General features: G+C 37.6%; 1 protein-coding gene across 1 annotated transcript in view; it reads right to left on the reverse strand.

Annotated features, from left to right (window-relative positions):
- Positions 1-7,115: 7,115 nt before the first annotated feature.
- The window catches only part of PRMT8 (protein arginine methyltransferase 8), a 653,278-nt gene continuing 641,350 nt past the window's right edge, over positions 7,116-19,043 (reverse strand). Inside the window, 1 exon segment of the mRNA XM_044087574.1 lies at positions 7,116-7,751. Within this exon segment, the coding sequence (XP_043943509.1) occupies positions 7,668-7,751 (84 nt within the window). The 3' untranslated portion in view covers positions 7,116-7,667.

Raw genomic sequence — 19,043 nt, forward strand, 5'->3', positions numbered from 1 at the left:
TGCACCTGCGCCTGTGTAATATACCAGCACTCAAAGTTCAACGATAGGTTATAATGGAAGGAGTATAAAGGAGTGTCCTGACTGCAATGCATAAGAACCTAAGATGGGAAGTGAAAAACAGTTTGCAAAAGGCGAGAGAGTAAACAGGAAAAGGGCAAAAGAATAAAATCATTGGTATTTTTAGGGTCTGTGTATGGGATAAACTATAATAATTTGATTGTGCTTTAAAAAAACTTTAAATGAAAAAGGATTAGAGGAGGGGGTCTGAGAGTCAGAATGGAGTGATATTTTAATATAGTATTGGAGCCAGGTATGGATAGGCTATATATAGTAATGGAGTTTTAAAGAGACTGTAAGGGAGAAAGAGAGTTAAAGGTGAGGAAGGTGACACTGAAGACAGTGGCTTTTCTCTTTAATTTCTCCAAATGTTTTGGGTTTGCAATACCATGGTGGGAATGGACCCCATTCCTAAGTCAAAGTACGATTAAAGTTCATGAAATTATCATTGTTTCACTCGTTGATGTCAGCCAAAAGTGTTCTTCGCAGTACCTGCAATGTGCCCAGTAATGACTCATTCTGCAGTTTGTATGGAATTATATGTATAGGTAACATATCTAAATAAGATTTTAGACTCTTTTTTATTAGACCTGTGGGTCCTACTACTATTGGAATTATCTGGGTATCTTTATTCAATATTTCTCTCATTTCTGCCTGCGGATCCTGATATTTTATGACTGTCTCTCTCTGTACACAAGACACTGTAGTCACTGGGTGTGGCAATTTCAATGATCAATGCTACTCTTGTCTTCTTTTCTTGGACCACTATATCCAGTTTTCTAGCATTTATCTTTTGAACTGTTGGTAATGGATGATCCCATGTGATGTAGACTTCTTCATTTTCTATTATGCTTTGTGGCTCATGTTTCCAGTTTTTTTGGCCACTTCAATACCAAAATGTTTGCACAATCCCCAGTGCAATAGTCTTGCCACATTATTATGCCTTTCAGTATACAGTCCTTCTACCATTAATATGTCGCAACCAGCAACAAGGTGTGCAACTATTTCCAACTTGGTTCTACAAAACCTGGATTTGTCTGTTTCTCCCACATGTTCAATTAACTTTGTAAACCAACGTGTACATAGCCCACTGTCATGGGCCGCCAATATTAACCTTTCTTGGTTTGATTTCACCTCTCCTTAACCATTCCTGCATTTGTTGCTGATCAACATGAGGTTCTTCCAGAAGTTTTCTATACTTGCAACTATATTTATGGTTTGTACACATTTCTTGCCTTCTCATCTGGTCCTTCACCTTATATTCTTTCTTTTGTTTTTTGGCACATTCAGTTGCTGCCTGATTTTTATCTACTTCTGATTTGATTTCCATTCCTGCTTGACGCTGGTATGCTTTTGCTAAATTAAGCAGAGAAGTTATCTTAGATTTATTTTCATCATGTTTCAACATTTTCATTACATTTGGGTCTTGTGAGTTCAGCAGATATGTGTGGAGTCCCACAATTGCTGATCTATACATGTAATCAATTTCAAGGAAGCCCATCTAATCTATCCAACACGTTTTGGGGCCAGTCAATCACTCCAAAACTGTAAGTGGCTATATGGAGTGTGAAATGGGGAGACTGGAAGAAGTGCCTTCTTTGTACGAGATAAGCAAGCTGGACAAGTTACTGGTGAACTGGGATATGTACAAGTAGGAAAAGAGTACAGAAACCAAGTTGAAGAAGATATGTTGAATCATATGGCACTGCAGATGGAATGGATGTGAGAAAAGTTGGTGACAAGAGAGAGCTGAAATCCTCAAAAGAGGAGGAAAACTGCTAGGGCCATTTGGTTAAGGAGCTGGTGGAAGAGATGATAAAAAAGTGAAAGAGATTTAATAGGTAATACTGAAATTCTCTGAAATGTAGTGGCTGATAAGAAAGGGATGAAAAAATGGCTCGGCTGGGTGCTGTTCAACAGACAAACAAGTAATAAGGTAGTGAGACTGTAAAAAGAGTGTGTATATGTATGTGTGTGTGTGTGTGTGTGTGTGTGTGTGTGTGTGTGTGTGTGTGTGTGCGTGTGTGTGCGTGTGTGTGTGTGTGTGTGTGTGTGTGTGTGTGTGCGTGAGCATTTATGTGTGTTTGTTTATGTGTGTGTGTGTGGGTGTGGGTGTATATGGGAGTGGTGTGTGTGTGTGTGTGTGTGTGTGTGCGCATGTGTGTGCATGTGTGTGTTCATGTGTGGGTGTGTATGGGGGTCTATATTATATGTTCGAAGTTTGAAAACTTTGAACGTTAAATAATCTAATTTAAATGTTAGAAGTTTCAAACATTGAACATATAATACAAAAAACAAAAAAACAAACAGAACTTACCTAACTAGTGTAGGAAGAAGGGAAGATTTCCCTTACTGCACTGCAGTGCAGTTTCTGAGTTGGTATATTTAAAGAGAGGGGTGTGGGGGGTGCAGGGGTGCTTGCCCCCCTGCCTACAGCTGTTAGTTTTTTTTTTTTTTTTTTTTTTTTTTTTTTTTTTTACATATGCTCGATGTTTTATAACTTCGAACATTTAAATTCAATATTTTAATGTTCAACGTTATAAAACTTCAAACATATGATATAGACCCCATGTATGGGTGTGTGTTTATGTGTGTGTGTGTGTGTGTGTGTGTGTGTGTGTGTGTGTGTGTGTGTGTGTGTGTGTGCGGCGTGTGTGTGTGTGTGTGTGTGTGTGTGTGTGTGTGTGTGTGTGTGTGTGTGTGAATGTAATAAGACTAGTTGAGTTGTACATAGTATATATAACCTAGCACTCTAAGGACCTGGGCTCCAGGTGTGGCCGGTTAGTTCTTGAGGTGCCAGTGTACATAACATTACATTGTACCTGTTTAATAAGAACCTTATTTGGTGTGGTTGGTGTCTACCATATCCCAACGTAGCAATGTTCATTTGCTGTACTCTCTTAAGACCAGTCTTCCTCATGTATTTATCTATATTTGCTAATAAATATTTGTAGCTATATTTATATTTTCCTTCTGTTATTTCATCACATATTTATTGATGGCAGTGATGGGGATAAAGACGCCCTACCCCAGAACATCACAGCTATCGCATGGGGACGGAAGACTCTAATAATACAGTTAACTTTAAACCCATTTTATTAAATATTTCAGATGTGAAGTTATTTGATAGGATCCTTGCAGCTTGAGAGATACATCCTGAAGGACCTTTTGTCCCAGAATTGGTATGTTTTATGAAAGGAAGTGCAGGTCATTCAAAGATCATTGGGGGCTGCTTCTGAATATTGTTGTAGTGTGTGGACCATGGTTATTATTCTCCAATATCTGGAAAAAGACAAATCCATTAAGCACTACTAAAGTGTGAGACTTGATCTTAACAAATGTTAAGTACCTCCTGCTTAACTTGCTAAGGTTGGTTCTCATGCTAGGCAAACAAATCTGCCAGTACTGATCAGTAAATGACAGCAACAGAATAAAATCATTTGCTTTTGCCTGCTGTCTATGCTGGTAATGTGTCTCAGACTAATAAGCTTTGCTCTCAATGTGAATTTCTTGGCTCATTTGCTTTTGCCTGCTGTCTGTGCTGGTAATGTGTCCCAGACTAATAAGCTTTGCTCTCAATGTGAATTTCTTGGCTCATTTGCTTTTGCCTGCTGTCTGTGCTGGTAATGTGTCCCAGACTAATAAGCTTTGCTCTCAATGTGAATTTCTTGGCCTCCATGACTTGAAGACATAATAAGCAGATTATAATCAGTAACCTGCTCCTAATCCTATATGTGTGGGAAAATGAAGGTGGAGAAGCAAAAGGAATTTCACTTTTATAAGATGTTGACCCTGCAGGCTAAAGGTTCATATCTGAGGTTTTGGAATGGGTAGTAAGTCAGGGCTCATGAAATAGAGGGTGAGGGCATCATAAGGGGAAGGGCCTCTATAGCAGTAACAGTAAAATACATATTTTTATAATATGTTAAGGTTAAGCAGAGGCACATGGCATGGATTTTAGCTTTTGCCTGGTTTATTTTTCTAGGTTCATAAGTACTCAGTAGGCTATTGTTCCATGAAAATCTTTAGAAGCCTAGCCATTCATTCCCATGAAGTTTTAGCCCTTATATTTTAAGATCAAATAACTCAGAGATGAACAGAATATATAAATGTTGTCCCTCTACATGATGGACAAGGGTGCTAAACCGTGGGTAAATATTTTATTAACAATAGAAGTATTAGCCCAGAGAATATGTTAGTACTTAGAGATTTGGTGAGGATTAGGTAGCAGCTGTGGTTTTAATCTATTTGCAAATTGTTGCATATTATTACTAGCCAATATTATTGGCAGTATTGGATATATATGAAAACTTTGGCATTGAAATTCCTCCTGCTAAATCTGTTGCAGCATTAGTGGGAAGAAGTGAAAAGGGTATACAGGTGTTATCAGTTTCACAAAAGGTATTTAGGGATAAGGCAAAACCCTAGTGAAACTGAAGTTAGGTGTAATAACTGCCTGTAGTTGCAACAGAAATTTTAAGGAGTTGTTAGATAATGCACTAGGTAGGAAACGTGTGGGGGTCAAGATGAGGCAGTAAGAGGCATGCTTCTCCTGTTGTACTATGTGTGCTTAGGTACTCAAGTTGTGATATGTGGAAGATCTGTCACAGTAAAGCTGTAGGACAGGGAGATGTTTAAGAGAGCTAAGGTTTGGTTGGTAGATTGTAGATAGATGAAAGGATGGGGGCTGACAAAATGTACTAGGTATGCAGCACCATAAATATGAATCAGAGGTTATGATGGTAAGAAACAAGCTAAAGATAATGGGAGGCACGTTTGGGAAGTACTGTAAGAGTGCAAGTGTCTGGATTAGATTGAAAGGATTAGTGCAAGAGCTATTAACCATGATAGTATTCATAGGAAGGCAGAACCTAGGAATGACAGGGTAAATGATTAAGTGCTTACTGAATATGGATACTTCAGAGAGTGATAGACTGGGGCATGGCAGGATGGTCGGATCTGTAGGAAAATGAAGTGAAACAGATGAAATAGAGAGTATTTTAAAAATATTTGTGGAGATTGTGCAAAGAATGGTTTTGGGAATGGGGCTATCAGACTTAACAAGTTAATTAGTAGGAAAGGAGGAAACTAGAAAACAATAAAATGATGGTGCAGGAGGGTAGAAAGCTAAGAAAAGATGCCTGCCTGGGACAGCAAAGCACAATAGCTTGGTACATAAATGCTGCAACCATCCACAATAATGCTGCAGTAGGAGAGGTTTAAAGATGGTGGTACATACTGGTGCTGTGCTGGAGAAGTGGATGATGTACATATGAGGTAGTATTTGAGGAAATACTGAGGATGTATGTAGACATTATAAATATTTGGGAGAAAGTACATAAGAACGCTGAAAGAAACTTGTGTTTATGTTTGTTTAAGGTGGAAATGGAGTGAATTAATGCACTGGGGGAGAGGTTAAAAACAAATGATGGCAGCAGGTGAGTTCAAAGTGAAATAATAGGGCAATAAAAATAGATGAAGGCAGCAATGTAGATAGAGCAAGGAAGTAAACAGATTTGCCTTTTTCCAGATATTGGAGTATAATCACCTCACTCCATGTACTACAACAGTATTCAGAAGCAATCTTATGACTGATAAGCTAGATATAGAATACACTGGGGAAGGGTGACAAAAGTAAAGGTGAAGGAGCAGAAGAGTACTGGTTAAAAAAGAGTACAAGGAGTAAACCTATTTTGGGATTGAAAGGAAGTAGTAGGTGGAGTCACAAAAGGACAGGGGATTCACCCATTATGTTATAGGCTGATTGTGACATGATACAACCCAGGGGATTATGTTATACAGTAGAGATTTGTTAAAGACATACAATATACTGTTGAGTTTTGGAATATGTTAATACTTTTTTAATGTAGTGGAGTGATACTGTCGATTTATTTTGTACAGCTCTTCTCTTTGAAAATGTTCAATAAAAAGGATCTAGAGAATAATATTCAGATATAAATCCTATATGTATGGACTAGAAGGACTATAACTCAGTAAAAGTTATAATCTTGTTTACAATCATTTTATATTTCCCTTCTCCTGGTCCAGTGGCTAGACTTCCATTTTCAATATTAGGTCTGGAAACTAATCATGTCAACAGAGGAAGCTGGATTTAGGTGCACTGCATACAATCCTGTCCTGGATATAAAGGATAATTTTAACCAGAACTATTTTCATCCTGTGCCAATTAAAGATGGAAATATATAGCAATAAAATGCCACTTAGCGTGGAAGGGATGGAGATTGTAACATCATCATGGTTGAATGTCTCAATAGAAAAGACTAGACAAAACTAGGGATGGTTTTAATGATGAATCACAAAACGCAACTACTTTTACCAGTAGTTTAAATCTCCTCAAGGCATATGTTAAATGTTGTGACTGATGAGGTGCGACTACCTAATGAAACTCATCTGGACATAGGTCAATTCAGGAGTGAGAGGAAATTGTGGATGGTCTGGTGACAAGTAGACACATAAATAGATTAATGAACATTTTGGGAAGTACAAGCAGATTGAATGAAAATACTTATGACTAAAACTGCAATTTGTGGATTGTTTTTGTCAAATCTAAGGGTAATGCCCCATCCAGTGTCAAAATCTCTAAGGCATAAATACAGAAGTTCATCATGTTGATAGACACGCTCATAGACAAACTATTGTACTAAAAGATAACAATAATTGTAACAGAAAATATGACAATATTTGGTTCTAAAATAATGACATGTCATTGCAAATTCACTGGAAAATGGCCATTAGAAAGAGTGCCATTTTTTGCAATCCCTTTTTAATGTATGTGTAAATGGATTTTTTTATCGGTAAGTTCACTATTTCCAGAAACTAGATGATAGTCTCCATTTATGCACTTCGACACACGATGCATTTTAGCTGGAACTGTTATATGTGTCTATTCATAACAGCAAGAGCATTTACTGCAAAACATTTACAAACACAAACCCAATTTGAACGACAAAGCAAAATGAGTAAAGAAAGGCAGTGCCAAGTAAATCCAACAAGCTTTCTTGAAAGTTCCTTCAGAACAGACCAATTACCCCAGGCAGTTTTGACATTTCTTGAACGTTTACAGAATTGATTTGGGTACAGGAAATCAAGTACAGTAATGCTTGCAGAGACAGACGAAATTACAGCATTGTTAACACAGCGTCATAAAATGATAATATCAGTTTTCTGCAAATAATCATTCAACATTTTTATCCATTCTTCAATATGCTTTAAAGTAAAAGTCCTGGAAAAGAGTAGCTATTTGCAGCCAAAACCTCTTCTCTATTTTTCTTATAAATCACCATAGTATACCTATAAAGATCTGTGCGGTAACCTTACTCCTGTCCTAGAAGGCTTTTCTTAAGTAGCAGCTGCACTTGTAGGAAATAAAATACTAGAACTGGATAAAATGTCCTCTTATGAATTAATTGCAGATTCTTTTTTTTTTCCTACTTTTTTCAGCATCAGGAAGATGGCCTTAAGCTGTTCCATTTGACTGTGACATATCATGTTCCCCTACAGGGGGTGTTGAATTTACCCGCCTGAACAGCAGCAGATCTAATGTCTGCTTTCCTTTTTTTTTTCTTTTATTTCTTTTCTGAACATTTCTATTAACGCATTTTATAATCATGTGACAGAGAAGCCTCACACAATTGTCCCTTGAAGTCCACTTCTATTGTAAAATCCAGGTCACGCTGCAAAAGAAGTATATAAAAGCTATTATTAAAGCAAATATGTATGCAATTAGTTCACAAAAATATTTGTAACAGTTTTTGCAAAATGTCAAGCACTTCTGAAAAAATAGAGTTAGCTCTTTTTCTTCATTTAGCCTCTTTTTTTGTTTCTTCTTTTTTTCTCTCCTTAATACCTTCAGCTTCACCACATGATATTTGCTAGTCCTGCAAGCTCCAAAGTCACATGTCATTGTTCCTTTTTCTTTTCTGCCATGATGAAAAGAAACTGTGCTTTGTATGCCTGTAAGGGCTAGATAACCAAGTACTTAGCCTTAAACTGGTCTGCATGGCTCAGTGATCCAACCCAATAAACAAGCAGTAAATAATAGATAAAACAATACACAAATAACTGGTAAAGTCATGGCATGGCATGGTAGATTTAAAAAGATGTGATTATGGCTTAAGAATCATACTGCTTGTGATGATGTGAGGTATTGCTATCTGTGTCAGAGAGAAAAGGGCAGTGCATGTGTAACATATGCCAGCATAGCTAGCTGGAGTTTTGTAAATAATTTTGTGTCACTTGACTATCCCACTGACTTGTACATATGCTTGTGTTAAAAATGTATCAACAGTGTTATTATAACTGATTAAATGTTTAAGTTTAAACAAAGAATTCTGGAAAGGAAGAGTAGATGTTTTTGAAAATTGTTATATAGCTTTCAGATACTGCAACAGATCTTAGTAAAGCTCTGAGTGTGTATTGTACCAGAGTCAGCTGATCAAATGTGATGTAATTCCATAACCAGCACTGACAGGATGGAACCCTCACAGCAGTTTGTTTTGTTTTGTTTTCTTTGGAACCTGAGATAAAGCTCTATGACAATTATCACAATTCAGTTAGTTAGTTAGAAGTTAGAGGCTCATTACCTTGCCTTGTGGAAGTAAACATTTCAGCATCCTATTTTGCCTTGCTGTTTTAATTTAGTTAGCTAGGGAACAGTTATTCTTCAGATAGTCAGGAAATATACTAAGATTAGTTAAGTAATGTTTTTCCTGCATCTGTGTGAATCTGTCCAACTGTTTTATTTTTAGTTTTCATGTGATTGCAACTCTGGTGTTTACTGTACTTAGATATTTAGTATTCTCATATTTTCTATTTTCTAATGTATTCTTAAATATTTTTATACCTTTCATTGTGGCTGGTCTTTTAGAAAGTACTTTTAACATCTTGAGAGTACTTCTGTTTATTTTACTGATGCCTTGGCCACTCTGAAAAGCCTTTTTGCGTTTGTTACATTCTACCATTTATATTAGTATTGTTTTACTCAGTATAATTGGATACCCTTGTAAGGGCCTTAGAGTGGTTTACTGGTGGCAGCGTGGTTACCTTATAGTCTGGGCATTGGGGGCACAGCTACTAAATCTATGCCTTCCTTTCCCAGGAGTGTGCATGTGTGTGAAAATCAAATACCCAGTTGTGGATATGTCAGATACTTGGAGCTGGGATACAGTGCTCCAAAGTGAGTCTTGTTTGGGATGTGGAAAGACAGAGAGTCCAGTCCCAGGTCTAGAATGTATTCCCTGTGTGCTCTTGGGGGAACCGTACTTGATGCAGAGAGCTCCATCTGAAAAATACTGCGTAAATCCATTCCTGTTCTTATTGACCACCTCTTACCAGTGTCAGTGGTGAGGATTGAAGCTCCTTGATTACTGGACAAGGGTAGAGAGGCCATCACACTGCTAATAATTATGGCTGCTAACTGCTACCACCATTCAGTGATTAAGGCCTTAAAATCACTTCTACATAGTCCAAAATGCTTTGCTTTTTAGTGATAGATTTTTCTGCACCCTTTTACCGTCTGTCTCTTGACAATCAGTAACCTACAGATTAATTAGCTCATTTGTTCTCCTTTCCTGGGCCAGGATTAACTGGGATGGACTGTGATTTAGACATAATCAGGGAGGTTCATAACCTTTTCCTTTTCTCCCTGATACTAGCTGCACCCACTTGGCTAGTTACTGGGGAGTGTTGTGTGATAGGCTATCTGAGAAGGAAATCCTCTCACTTCTGCAAGGGGAGTTCCCCCCATGTGGCCCTTTCACTACCCCTAGAGCATGAGTAATGGTCATCCCAGTCTCCAACAGGGAGACTGCATCACTCAGTATGCTTCTGTGAGAATATTAACACCTCCACCCACTACCAGGAGAGATGAATGCACCACGCCTCCTTCATTCTTCTCTATCCCTACCTGGCTTCTTCGGTAATGGGGTTACTAACTGAACCTTAGTCAACTGAGTCACAATAAGGGCTCCATTCCTTTGGTCATATTTATTTACAGTTATTATGCAGGTTAACCAGATACTGTATAATCTCACTCTTTGGTATAACAGCAGATTCTAAGATACTTTATATTCTTTCCATAAATGGTATCTATATTCCTGTTTCATGGTGTAGGGGGTAGAACTCTGACTCTGTCTCAGACAACCTGAGATCAATTAGTAGTCCCAACACAAGGTGATCAGACTAGAGATGGAAGGATAACACGGGGGATATGGCTACTTTTATCTGTCAATGTGAGAGGGAGGGATGTGTACCCCAAAACACTTTCTCCAATGAAGCTCCTCAGTGGAGGCCAGAGAGTTAGTAGAGGTATTTGTTTCAAGGGACCAGGGTGTGTCTGTAGGCTTTCATCACCTTGAAAAGTGAGTGGCAGTCACACATAATATATTATTAGGTATGCATATGGAAATTATAGGGCTAAAGCAAAAATCTTGATTCCATACACAGATGGTAGCATCACATCCAGTGTCCAAGCCCTTAGGGGAATGATTGGACAATGGGGATCTTGGGAAATTAATGAGTCTGAGGATCAAAGAGGGGGAAGTTTAATAATTACATGTTAGAGGGGACCACAGTAAAATATAGATAGATAGATAGATAGATAGATAGATAGATAGATAGATAGATAAATAGATAGATAGATAGATAGATAGATAGATAGATAGATAGAGAGGTAGAATATATTAACCATATTTAATTTTCAGTCTTTAGTAGTCAATTTTGCATCACATAGCCTTAGACTTAGACCAGTATTGTTGGTAAAATTTAAATTCAGTCTAGAGGTGTCTAACATTTAAATATATAGCACCACAGCAGAACAGAAAGAACCTGGTCACAGAATATTTAGTGCAGTTATTAAAGAAGTCCATTTTGGTAAGTAGTAAAACCAAAACTCATATTTTATTTAATTTCATTGAAAAATTGCATCATTAATATATTTTTTTTAATCAAAACAAGACTGCCTATTATGGAGGAATGTACCTTTATATTTTCAAATGCTCAGATTAAGACTCCAAAAATCAAAGGTAGGAATATTTTCTCCTCATTTTGACTTTTTGTTAACTTTTATTTCTGATTTTCATTATTTTATGCAATAATAAATGCAGATACTATAACCCCTCAAATAATTGTAATATGTTATTTTGAATAATAATTTATCAAAATATCTTTCATTGTACCCAATATACCCAATAATCTGAAAACTGAGCACAACCAAAGAAGCAAAAAAAAAAAAAAAAAAATACCAGAAAATACACAAAATGTAATTTTTCATATTTACACCATACTCAGCATTTTAGTTAAAAATAAGTAAATATTTGCATCATCATAAAAAAAAAAACACACAATTCTCCCAATCCACTTGCATAACAGATTACTTTCAATACACAAAATACTTAAAATGCAAAGAATGTGCATTTTAAAGCTCACATTCCCCTTTTAGGTGGATTGTACCCCATACCACTACACTTTTATATTCAAGGTCTGATCTCATTACTACCATGGTAAATGGCATGACAACACATGACTTCACCTCTAAGGTACACAAATATGATGAATAACAACACAATAGGTATCTGTGTAATACATAAACATCCTTTGAAGCATTCCTCTACAAGTCACTCACCAGTTTATTAATTAATATAAAAGTTACTGAGAATTTTGTCTAAACCAAATGACTTCAAATTCAGTGCTCTTAGCATTTTTATTTAAGTCCCAGCTCACCCTATAATAAAATCTTTGAGCTGCCTGGTGACTCTTAGGAAAGGCTAATTGGCTTTCTCGTTTATATAATTAGGAATATAATTAGGAATAAGGTAAAATTAATAATAGTATTGAGACAGGTTTGAAGTGCTATGATCTATTCTGTGGTTTGGGAGTTAAGGTGTTTACATCACATACAAGAGTTACACAGTTTAATTCTCACTAAGGTGAAACTGTCTTGGCTTGGATTAAAATGGTTCAAAGAGGATGTTATTGTTTTATTCATGCATGAACCTATGAATCTAATCATAAGTAAGTAGGTATCATTCTTAATTTATATGGAAAATATATATGACTTAAATGCCTATATATAATGTATTTCTGTATTTGTTCCTTTCCAGATATTTGTATAAATTCAGAGGACTAAAAAAAGGCAAGACAAAATTGTAGGACATGCACAGGTATTAATTGCCAGGATAGCAGATATACAATGGACATTATTGAGAAGTAAAGGACAAAGAAGAATGTAGCAGCTGTACAGGACAAGATTGTGAAAATGATGCTTAGGATTGTCCTAATGAGTCATCAAATCACAATTCTGGTAGCAAGTGGCTTTCTACTGTTGGGATTGACCAGGTGTGCTGGTTACATCAAGCACTGCAGACTGCTGTGCACTTGGTGTTTTTTTCCTTGTTGCATAGCATTTTGTAAGACAGTGGTCAGTTTGTATTACACGGTGGGGATCCATTACTATTAGGCTGCATGATTTGCTCATACTTCAGGAAATTTGCTACAGCTGGAAGTTTTATATGAATATGTCTCTTGCATGGAAACACTTAGCTCAGATACTACTGAAGCCATCTTAAACATATTGTTTTCCTAATTAATATTGTTTCTCTTTACTGTTTTATGATGTTTGGACCATTCTATCATGGGTGTCTGCTATGATGGGTCTTGACCCAACTGTACTAATTCAGTTAAACAAGAAAAAAAATAATAACTGTATTGCGATGGCCTCTCTATCCTGGGCCAGTAATCATGGAGCACCAATCCTCACCAGTGACACTGCTGAGAGGCAGTCACTAAAAACAGGAATGAATTTACACAGTATTTTCAGATGTAGCTCTCTGCATCAAGCACAACTCCCCCAGAGAGTTCACAGGGAACACATTCCAGACCTGGGAATAGACTCTCTGTCTCTCCAGATTCCAAATAAGACTCAGTATGAAACACTGCATCCCATTTTCAAGCAGCTGACACACTCACACCTGGGTATTATATTTTGACACACACACACTCCTGGGAAAAGCTGGTACAGATTTACTAGCTGTACCCCTTCTGCACAGACTATAAGGTAATGCCACTGCCACCAACCACTCTCAGTCTCTTACAAGGGTATACAATTATACTGAGTAAAATCATTATTAATATAAATGGTAGGGTGTAACCAAAGCAGCATGTTTTTTTGGAGTGGTTGCTTGTCACTAAAATAAGCACAAGTACTCTCAAGATGTTAAAAGTATTTTCTAAAAGACCAGCACAATGAAAGATATACAAATATTTATTAATAAATAATATAATAGAAAACATGATAATACTAAATATCTAAGTACAGTAAACACCAGAGTTTTAATCACAGGAGAAATAAAAATAATACAGTTGGACATATCCAAACAGATGCAGAAAAACATGACTTAACTTATTTCACTGTATTTCCTGACTGTCTAAAAATAACTGTTCTCTAGCTAACTTAATTAATACAGCAAGGCAAGATTAGATGTTGAGATGATTACTTCCACAAGGCAAAGTGATGAGCTTCTAGCTAAAACTGAATTGAACAAACTAACTGACTGTGATAACTCTCATAGATTTTTGTATCAGGTTCCAAAGAAAAGAAAACAAACTGCTGTGTGAGTTCCATCCTCTCAGTGCTGGTTATAGAATGAAATCACATTTGATCACCTGACTCTGGTACAACACACACTCAGAGATTGATAAGATCTGTTGCAGTATCTGAAAGCTATAGAATAATTTCAAAAACGTCTACTCGTCCCTTCCACAATTCTTTTTTTAAACATATACATTTAAGCAATTATAATAACACTGTTGATAAATTTTTAACACAAGCATCTGTACAAGTCAGTGGGATAGTCAAATGACACAAAATTATTTACAAAACTCCAGCTAACTATGCTGGCATATGTTGCACATGTACTGCCCTATTCTCCCTGGCACAGATAAAAATACCTCACATAATCACATGTATAATGACAATAAATAATTAGGATCTACCAGGTATCCTCAACACTACATTATATACAACAACTACCTGGCAGAAGTTCCATGAAATTGTCAGCCTGAATATGCAAACCCTAAAAAATATATAGACCTAAGGTTGAACAGTTGATGGGCAAATACAACAGGAAAGAAACAAAGGGGGAGAGTCCTCTTGTATCCCCCATATCCCTTTACATTATTATTTTATCACTGAGGTTAAGGAACTTCATAGAAAGTGACATCAGTAAAAGACATTAAAATAAATAAGGAAAAAATATGTCTTGCTCTTTCTTTGGAAGTCTATAAGCTTGGACAACATAAATGGAGCACATTCCAAGCAATGATACATTTCTCTTATATGAAGCAAGCAACAACATATTAGTGGATGCAAATTCCTGTAGTAATGTTCAAGCAGTGATCACACAAGCAATTTCATATCAATCACCAGCATGTTAAATGAATTATTACAAAAATACATGACATTATTGGCTAGTATCAGTTGGTTGAGTTGTTACAGTTGGCTGTTGTATTATTAAAGTATATTTGATCTATGCGCCATGAGCACCATTAAAGCTCTTACATATAACATTAATGTGTCGGTGTTTTTACTGTTTGTTCCTTTTTGGGGAGATATGTTGTATTGAGACTATATTATGTTGAAGATTTACATTCTGTTTATTTTTTATCCTGCTTATTTAAAACACCAGTTTGTTAGATACAGTCAAAATATTTAGTTTCTTCTTTATGTGCTAGTTACACTCTTTAAATCCTTATTCTTTCACTATGTAGCTGTAATGTGAAGGATTTGCATGTACTTTTTATCTTGTCTTGAGTTTGTCTTAAGGATAGAAAGATTAGGTGATAGCAGACCATTTGTGGATGTCATCTGCATCTGAGGGTTGGGAGCAAAGTCTTGGTAAATTCACTTAGCAACAGGGCACACCAGGCTGTGACTGAAAACAGATTACAAATAAGTACAAGGCCTTAATCAAAACCTGGAGTAGTGAAGGACATCCTCTAGGTAAAACAATGTAATACATAGGTATTCTAATCATGGGGACACATTTTTCAACTGGAGCTCTGTGTGATCAATGGTGTGTTACCCTTTATTCACATTCCTATTCTCATTTGAAAAAAAACCTCACTTCCCATAATGTACTTGCTTCATTGAAATATTTGTCAGGTGTCTTTTCAAAACACCTGTCATCCAGGGTGCACTTGTTGACATCTTTTTTTTTTAATTTTATTTTTATTTTTATTTTATTGTAGACTCATTGAATATATCAATATGATAAGATACAACTTCAATGAGTTGTGATGTCATGACTCACTAGGAAGCCAATATTCGCAGCCTATAAATTGTTGTAAGAAATCAATAATAAAACTTTCATAAAAGACTACTTGACAGAAAGTAAAAAATCATCACACAGCATTTTGTTGTAAACAAGAGCTAACTAAAATGATTATTGCAATGTAAAGATAAAGACATCTGTTTAATTACTAACGTTTCTTTTAGTATTTGGAAAGCCAAAGTAAAAGCAAATAAAATCCAAAATAAAGCAGATATGTTGGATATATGTGACAGCCAGGAAAACTGAACTATCAGACAATATGACTAGAAGCAGTGCATGTTCTTTATTGTAAAATGATTCCATAACAGACTAATGCATCTCTTGGCACAAACTGAAGAACCGAGAAAAGAAATATATATATAATGTAATATAAAAAGGGAAAATGAGACATAAGATAATAGAATAAAGCTATTCTCTTATTAGTATAAATACCATAATATAGTTACAATATATTAAATTACTGTCCGAGTGATTCAACTGGTTAGATGAAGGAATTAAATAAATATGCCAGAGAGTTGTTTATTATAATACAGATTTAGTATTATAAAATGCAATTTTTAAGCACCTGCCATCAACAGAAGATTAGCTATTGTTAACGGCAAAAATAATAGTTCATTTTAAAAATAGAGTAAGACAACCTGCACATCTCAGTTCACCTGTGAGAGAGGGGGGCTTTGAGTAGCCTATCTGCCCCTGGAGGAGTGGTTTAAGCCCAGAAATTAGTAGTTTATGGCCATTTTGGGCTAATCTCTATCTCTTTCATTTCCCTGCTATAAAACCCGGTTTTGCATGCCTGGCAGAACCGGTTAGCTAGGGTATAACTATTCTCGGCTCCACAAAGTCTACTCTTCAATTTTTCCCTTGGAACTAGACAAACATTCAACTTAAGCACTCAAACCATTCACTTCTCAGCCCAGCACTTGCTCAAAACCTCATAGCAAGCACCTTAGCACTAGACCCCCCTATACTGTAGAGAAGGACAAGGCTCTCTATTTGACATTACCAGCCAATCAGTAAAACAGCTCACTGTACCTATCCAGGCATGTCCAAAGGGCAGTTTCAGGTGTACTCTCTGGTCCAACTAGTGAATCTGGGCATTTTGAGGCAATGTTACAACTGCCTCAAGTACACAGACAACCCTCTCCTGCTACCACCAAACACTAATACATGCGAGAGATGCAATTATATAGCCAACTGGAGGCTAAGCTGTCTCAACCCAAGACTGGACCAGACAGTCAAGAGGAGAAGGGAATTACTTGCATCACAATACCAGTCTCACATAGACCTATGAAACCAGCACCGGCAAATAACACACATAAATACACAAAAACATACTCGGTGGCTCTAAATAAAAATCTGCAAAAGCAACAGAGACCTCCAAAGCAGACATCCAAGCAACCTCCACCCCCCCCCAACACAAACTATGAAACACATACTTAACAAAACCAGTGTGCCATGCAATCACAGCCCTTAAGGCAAAATAACATACCCAACACACTAGTAATAGATGACTCTATAGTCAGGCACACTGACATCCCACTCACTAGGCTGAACAAGGAGAAGGTTACTGTTAGCTGCCTGTCGGGTGCCAGGATCCGCCACATAACACAAGCACTCAGGTCACTCCAGAACAAGTACAAATATGGCTCTGTCATTGTCCATGTTGGTGTGAATGACCTGAGCCGTACCTCCCTGGACTACATGAAAAGAGACATGGAAGAGCTCTCTGATCACGTAGCCCAGGCCGGTATGACCCTGACCCTGAGTAGCATTCTGCCCTCACCAAGAATGATACCACGATATAAAGAAAAAAATATCAATTTCAACAATTGTCTAAGCTTCTGGTGTCATTCAAAGGGGATCCAGTGTCTTGTCAGCCTGGGATGACATGCTCGACAAGCCATGATGCTTCACTAGAGACAGCTTGCACCTGTCACCCTTAGGCTTTCGAATACTGGCCAAGGCTTTTGCCATCCCCATAGTGCCTTTTTTAGGCAAGGCTCAAAAGACAAACTCACCTCCTTAAGTAGCACAAGTAACAAAAAACTGAGGGTAATGCTACTCAATGCCAGAAGTCTAAACCTCAAAATGCACGCACTCGAGGCACTCCTCAGTATGGAGAAAACTGATATATGTGCAGTAACAAAAACCTGGTTTAAGGCTCCAGAGAGCACCCCAGCACTACCAGGCTACAACTCATACCATACATTTCGGCCACAAAACCCGGACCAAAATACAAAAGGCAGGGGCGTATCCATATTCATCAAGGATACCCACACCTCCAGGTTAGTGGCACTGCACGATGCTTCAGAGATCATCCACGTGCAACTAACAAAAGGAAGAACTGCAATTCAAATTGTAGCTTGCTACAGATCACCCACCATGTTGCAGGACCTCCATTCTGCAGTTCTGGAAACACTGGGAAACATAAAGGTCCTACCAAACACCCTGATATTAGGTGATTTCAATTGCCCAAACATTGACTGGAAGAACTACTCAAGTACTAAATCCCTTGCACAACATTTCCTAGAATTTATAAACTCAAATGCCCTGGATCAACTGGTTAACACCCCCACCAGAGGTGGCAACATATTGGACCTGGTCATCACCAACATGGGCAACCAGTGTTCCACACCAGAGGTCAGCCCCTCACTGGTTAGATCTGACCATAAACTAATCACTCTGAATATCCACATTCTACCCCCACCCCTGGTCAAAGAAACCACTGTGAAAAACTTTTCAAAAGCAAACTTCACATTACTTAAGACCGAGGTGGAAAGTTTAAAATCCCCCATGCTAAAGGATAACGCTGCCCAAGCTGCAAAATCCTTTATTAATGCACTCTATGGGCACCTACAAGAATGCATGGATGATGCTATCCCAAGCAAAACCAAGACTCACTCCTCCAAGAAAAGGAAACCAGTCTGGTGGACCCCTGCCATAAACAAGCTATACAACAGAAGGAGGAAACTAGTACAGAAAATAGTAAAAACCCAAGAAGGGAAGACATCCCTGATCAGTATCAGCAAGAAACTACGATCCCTCATAAAATCATCCAAGGCTAGCTTCAAAAGAAAAATTGCCAAGGACTCCAATAATAACCACAAGGCATTCTTTAGCTATGTTAAGAATCTAAGTGGCAATCTGCTCAGTATTAGTGCAGAAAGGCACAAAATTCACTGAACCGACCGATATCGCCAACATCATGTCAGACAGGTTTAGTGCAAACTTTGCCCCCTCTCACCCCCACAAGGGCCCATAACCATACCAGAAGAATGTAGTGCCCCTGAAATCACAGACAGGTTAAAACAGCCCCCTCCAAAGCCAAAAACACAGCATCAATGGGACTGGACGGTGTCCCAGGCTCCGTCCTACATGAGCTCAAAGATGAACTAACCCCTCACCTAAACCCACTGTTCAAACTCAGCCTCTCCACAGGCTACATGCCCATAGAGTGGCACACAGCAACGGTTATTCCACTCCACAAAGGGGGAGCCACAACAGACCCCGGGAACTATCGCCCTATAAGCCTGACTAGCTTGGTCTGCAAGACTATGGAGTGCACCATCATAGATCTCATTAACAGAGACACTGGGAACCTCCAAACACTGGACCCTACCCAGTTCGGCTTTATTAAGG

The sequence above is a fragment of the Protopterus annectens genome, chromosome 11.part0 (genome assembly GCF_019279795.1).
Source record: "Protopterus annectens isolate FY-2018-M chromosome 11.part0, PAN1.0, whole genome shotgun sequence".
NCBI lineage: Eukaryota > Metazoa > Chordata > Ceratodontiformes > Protopteridae > Protopterus > Protopterus annectens.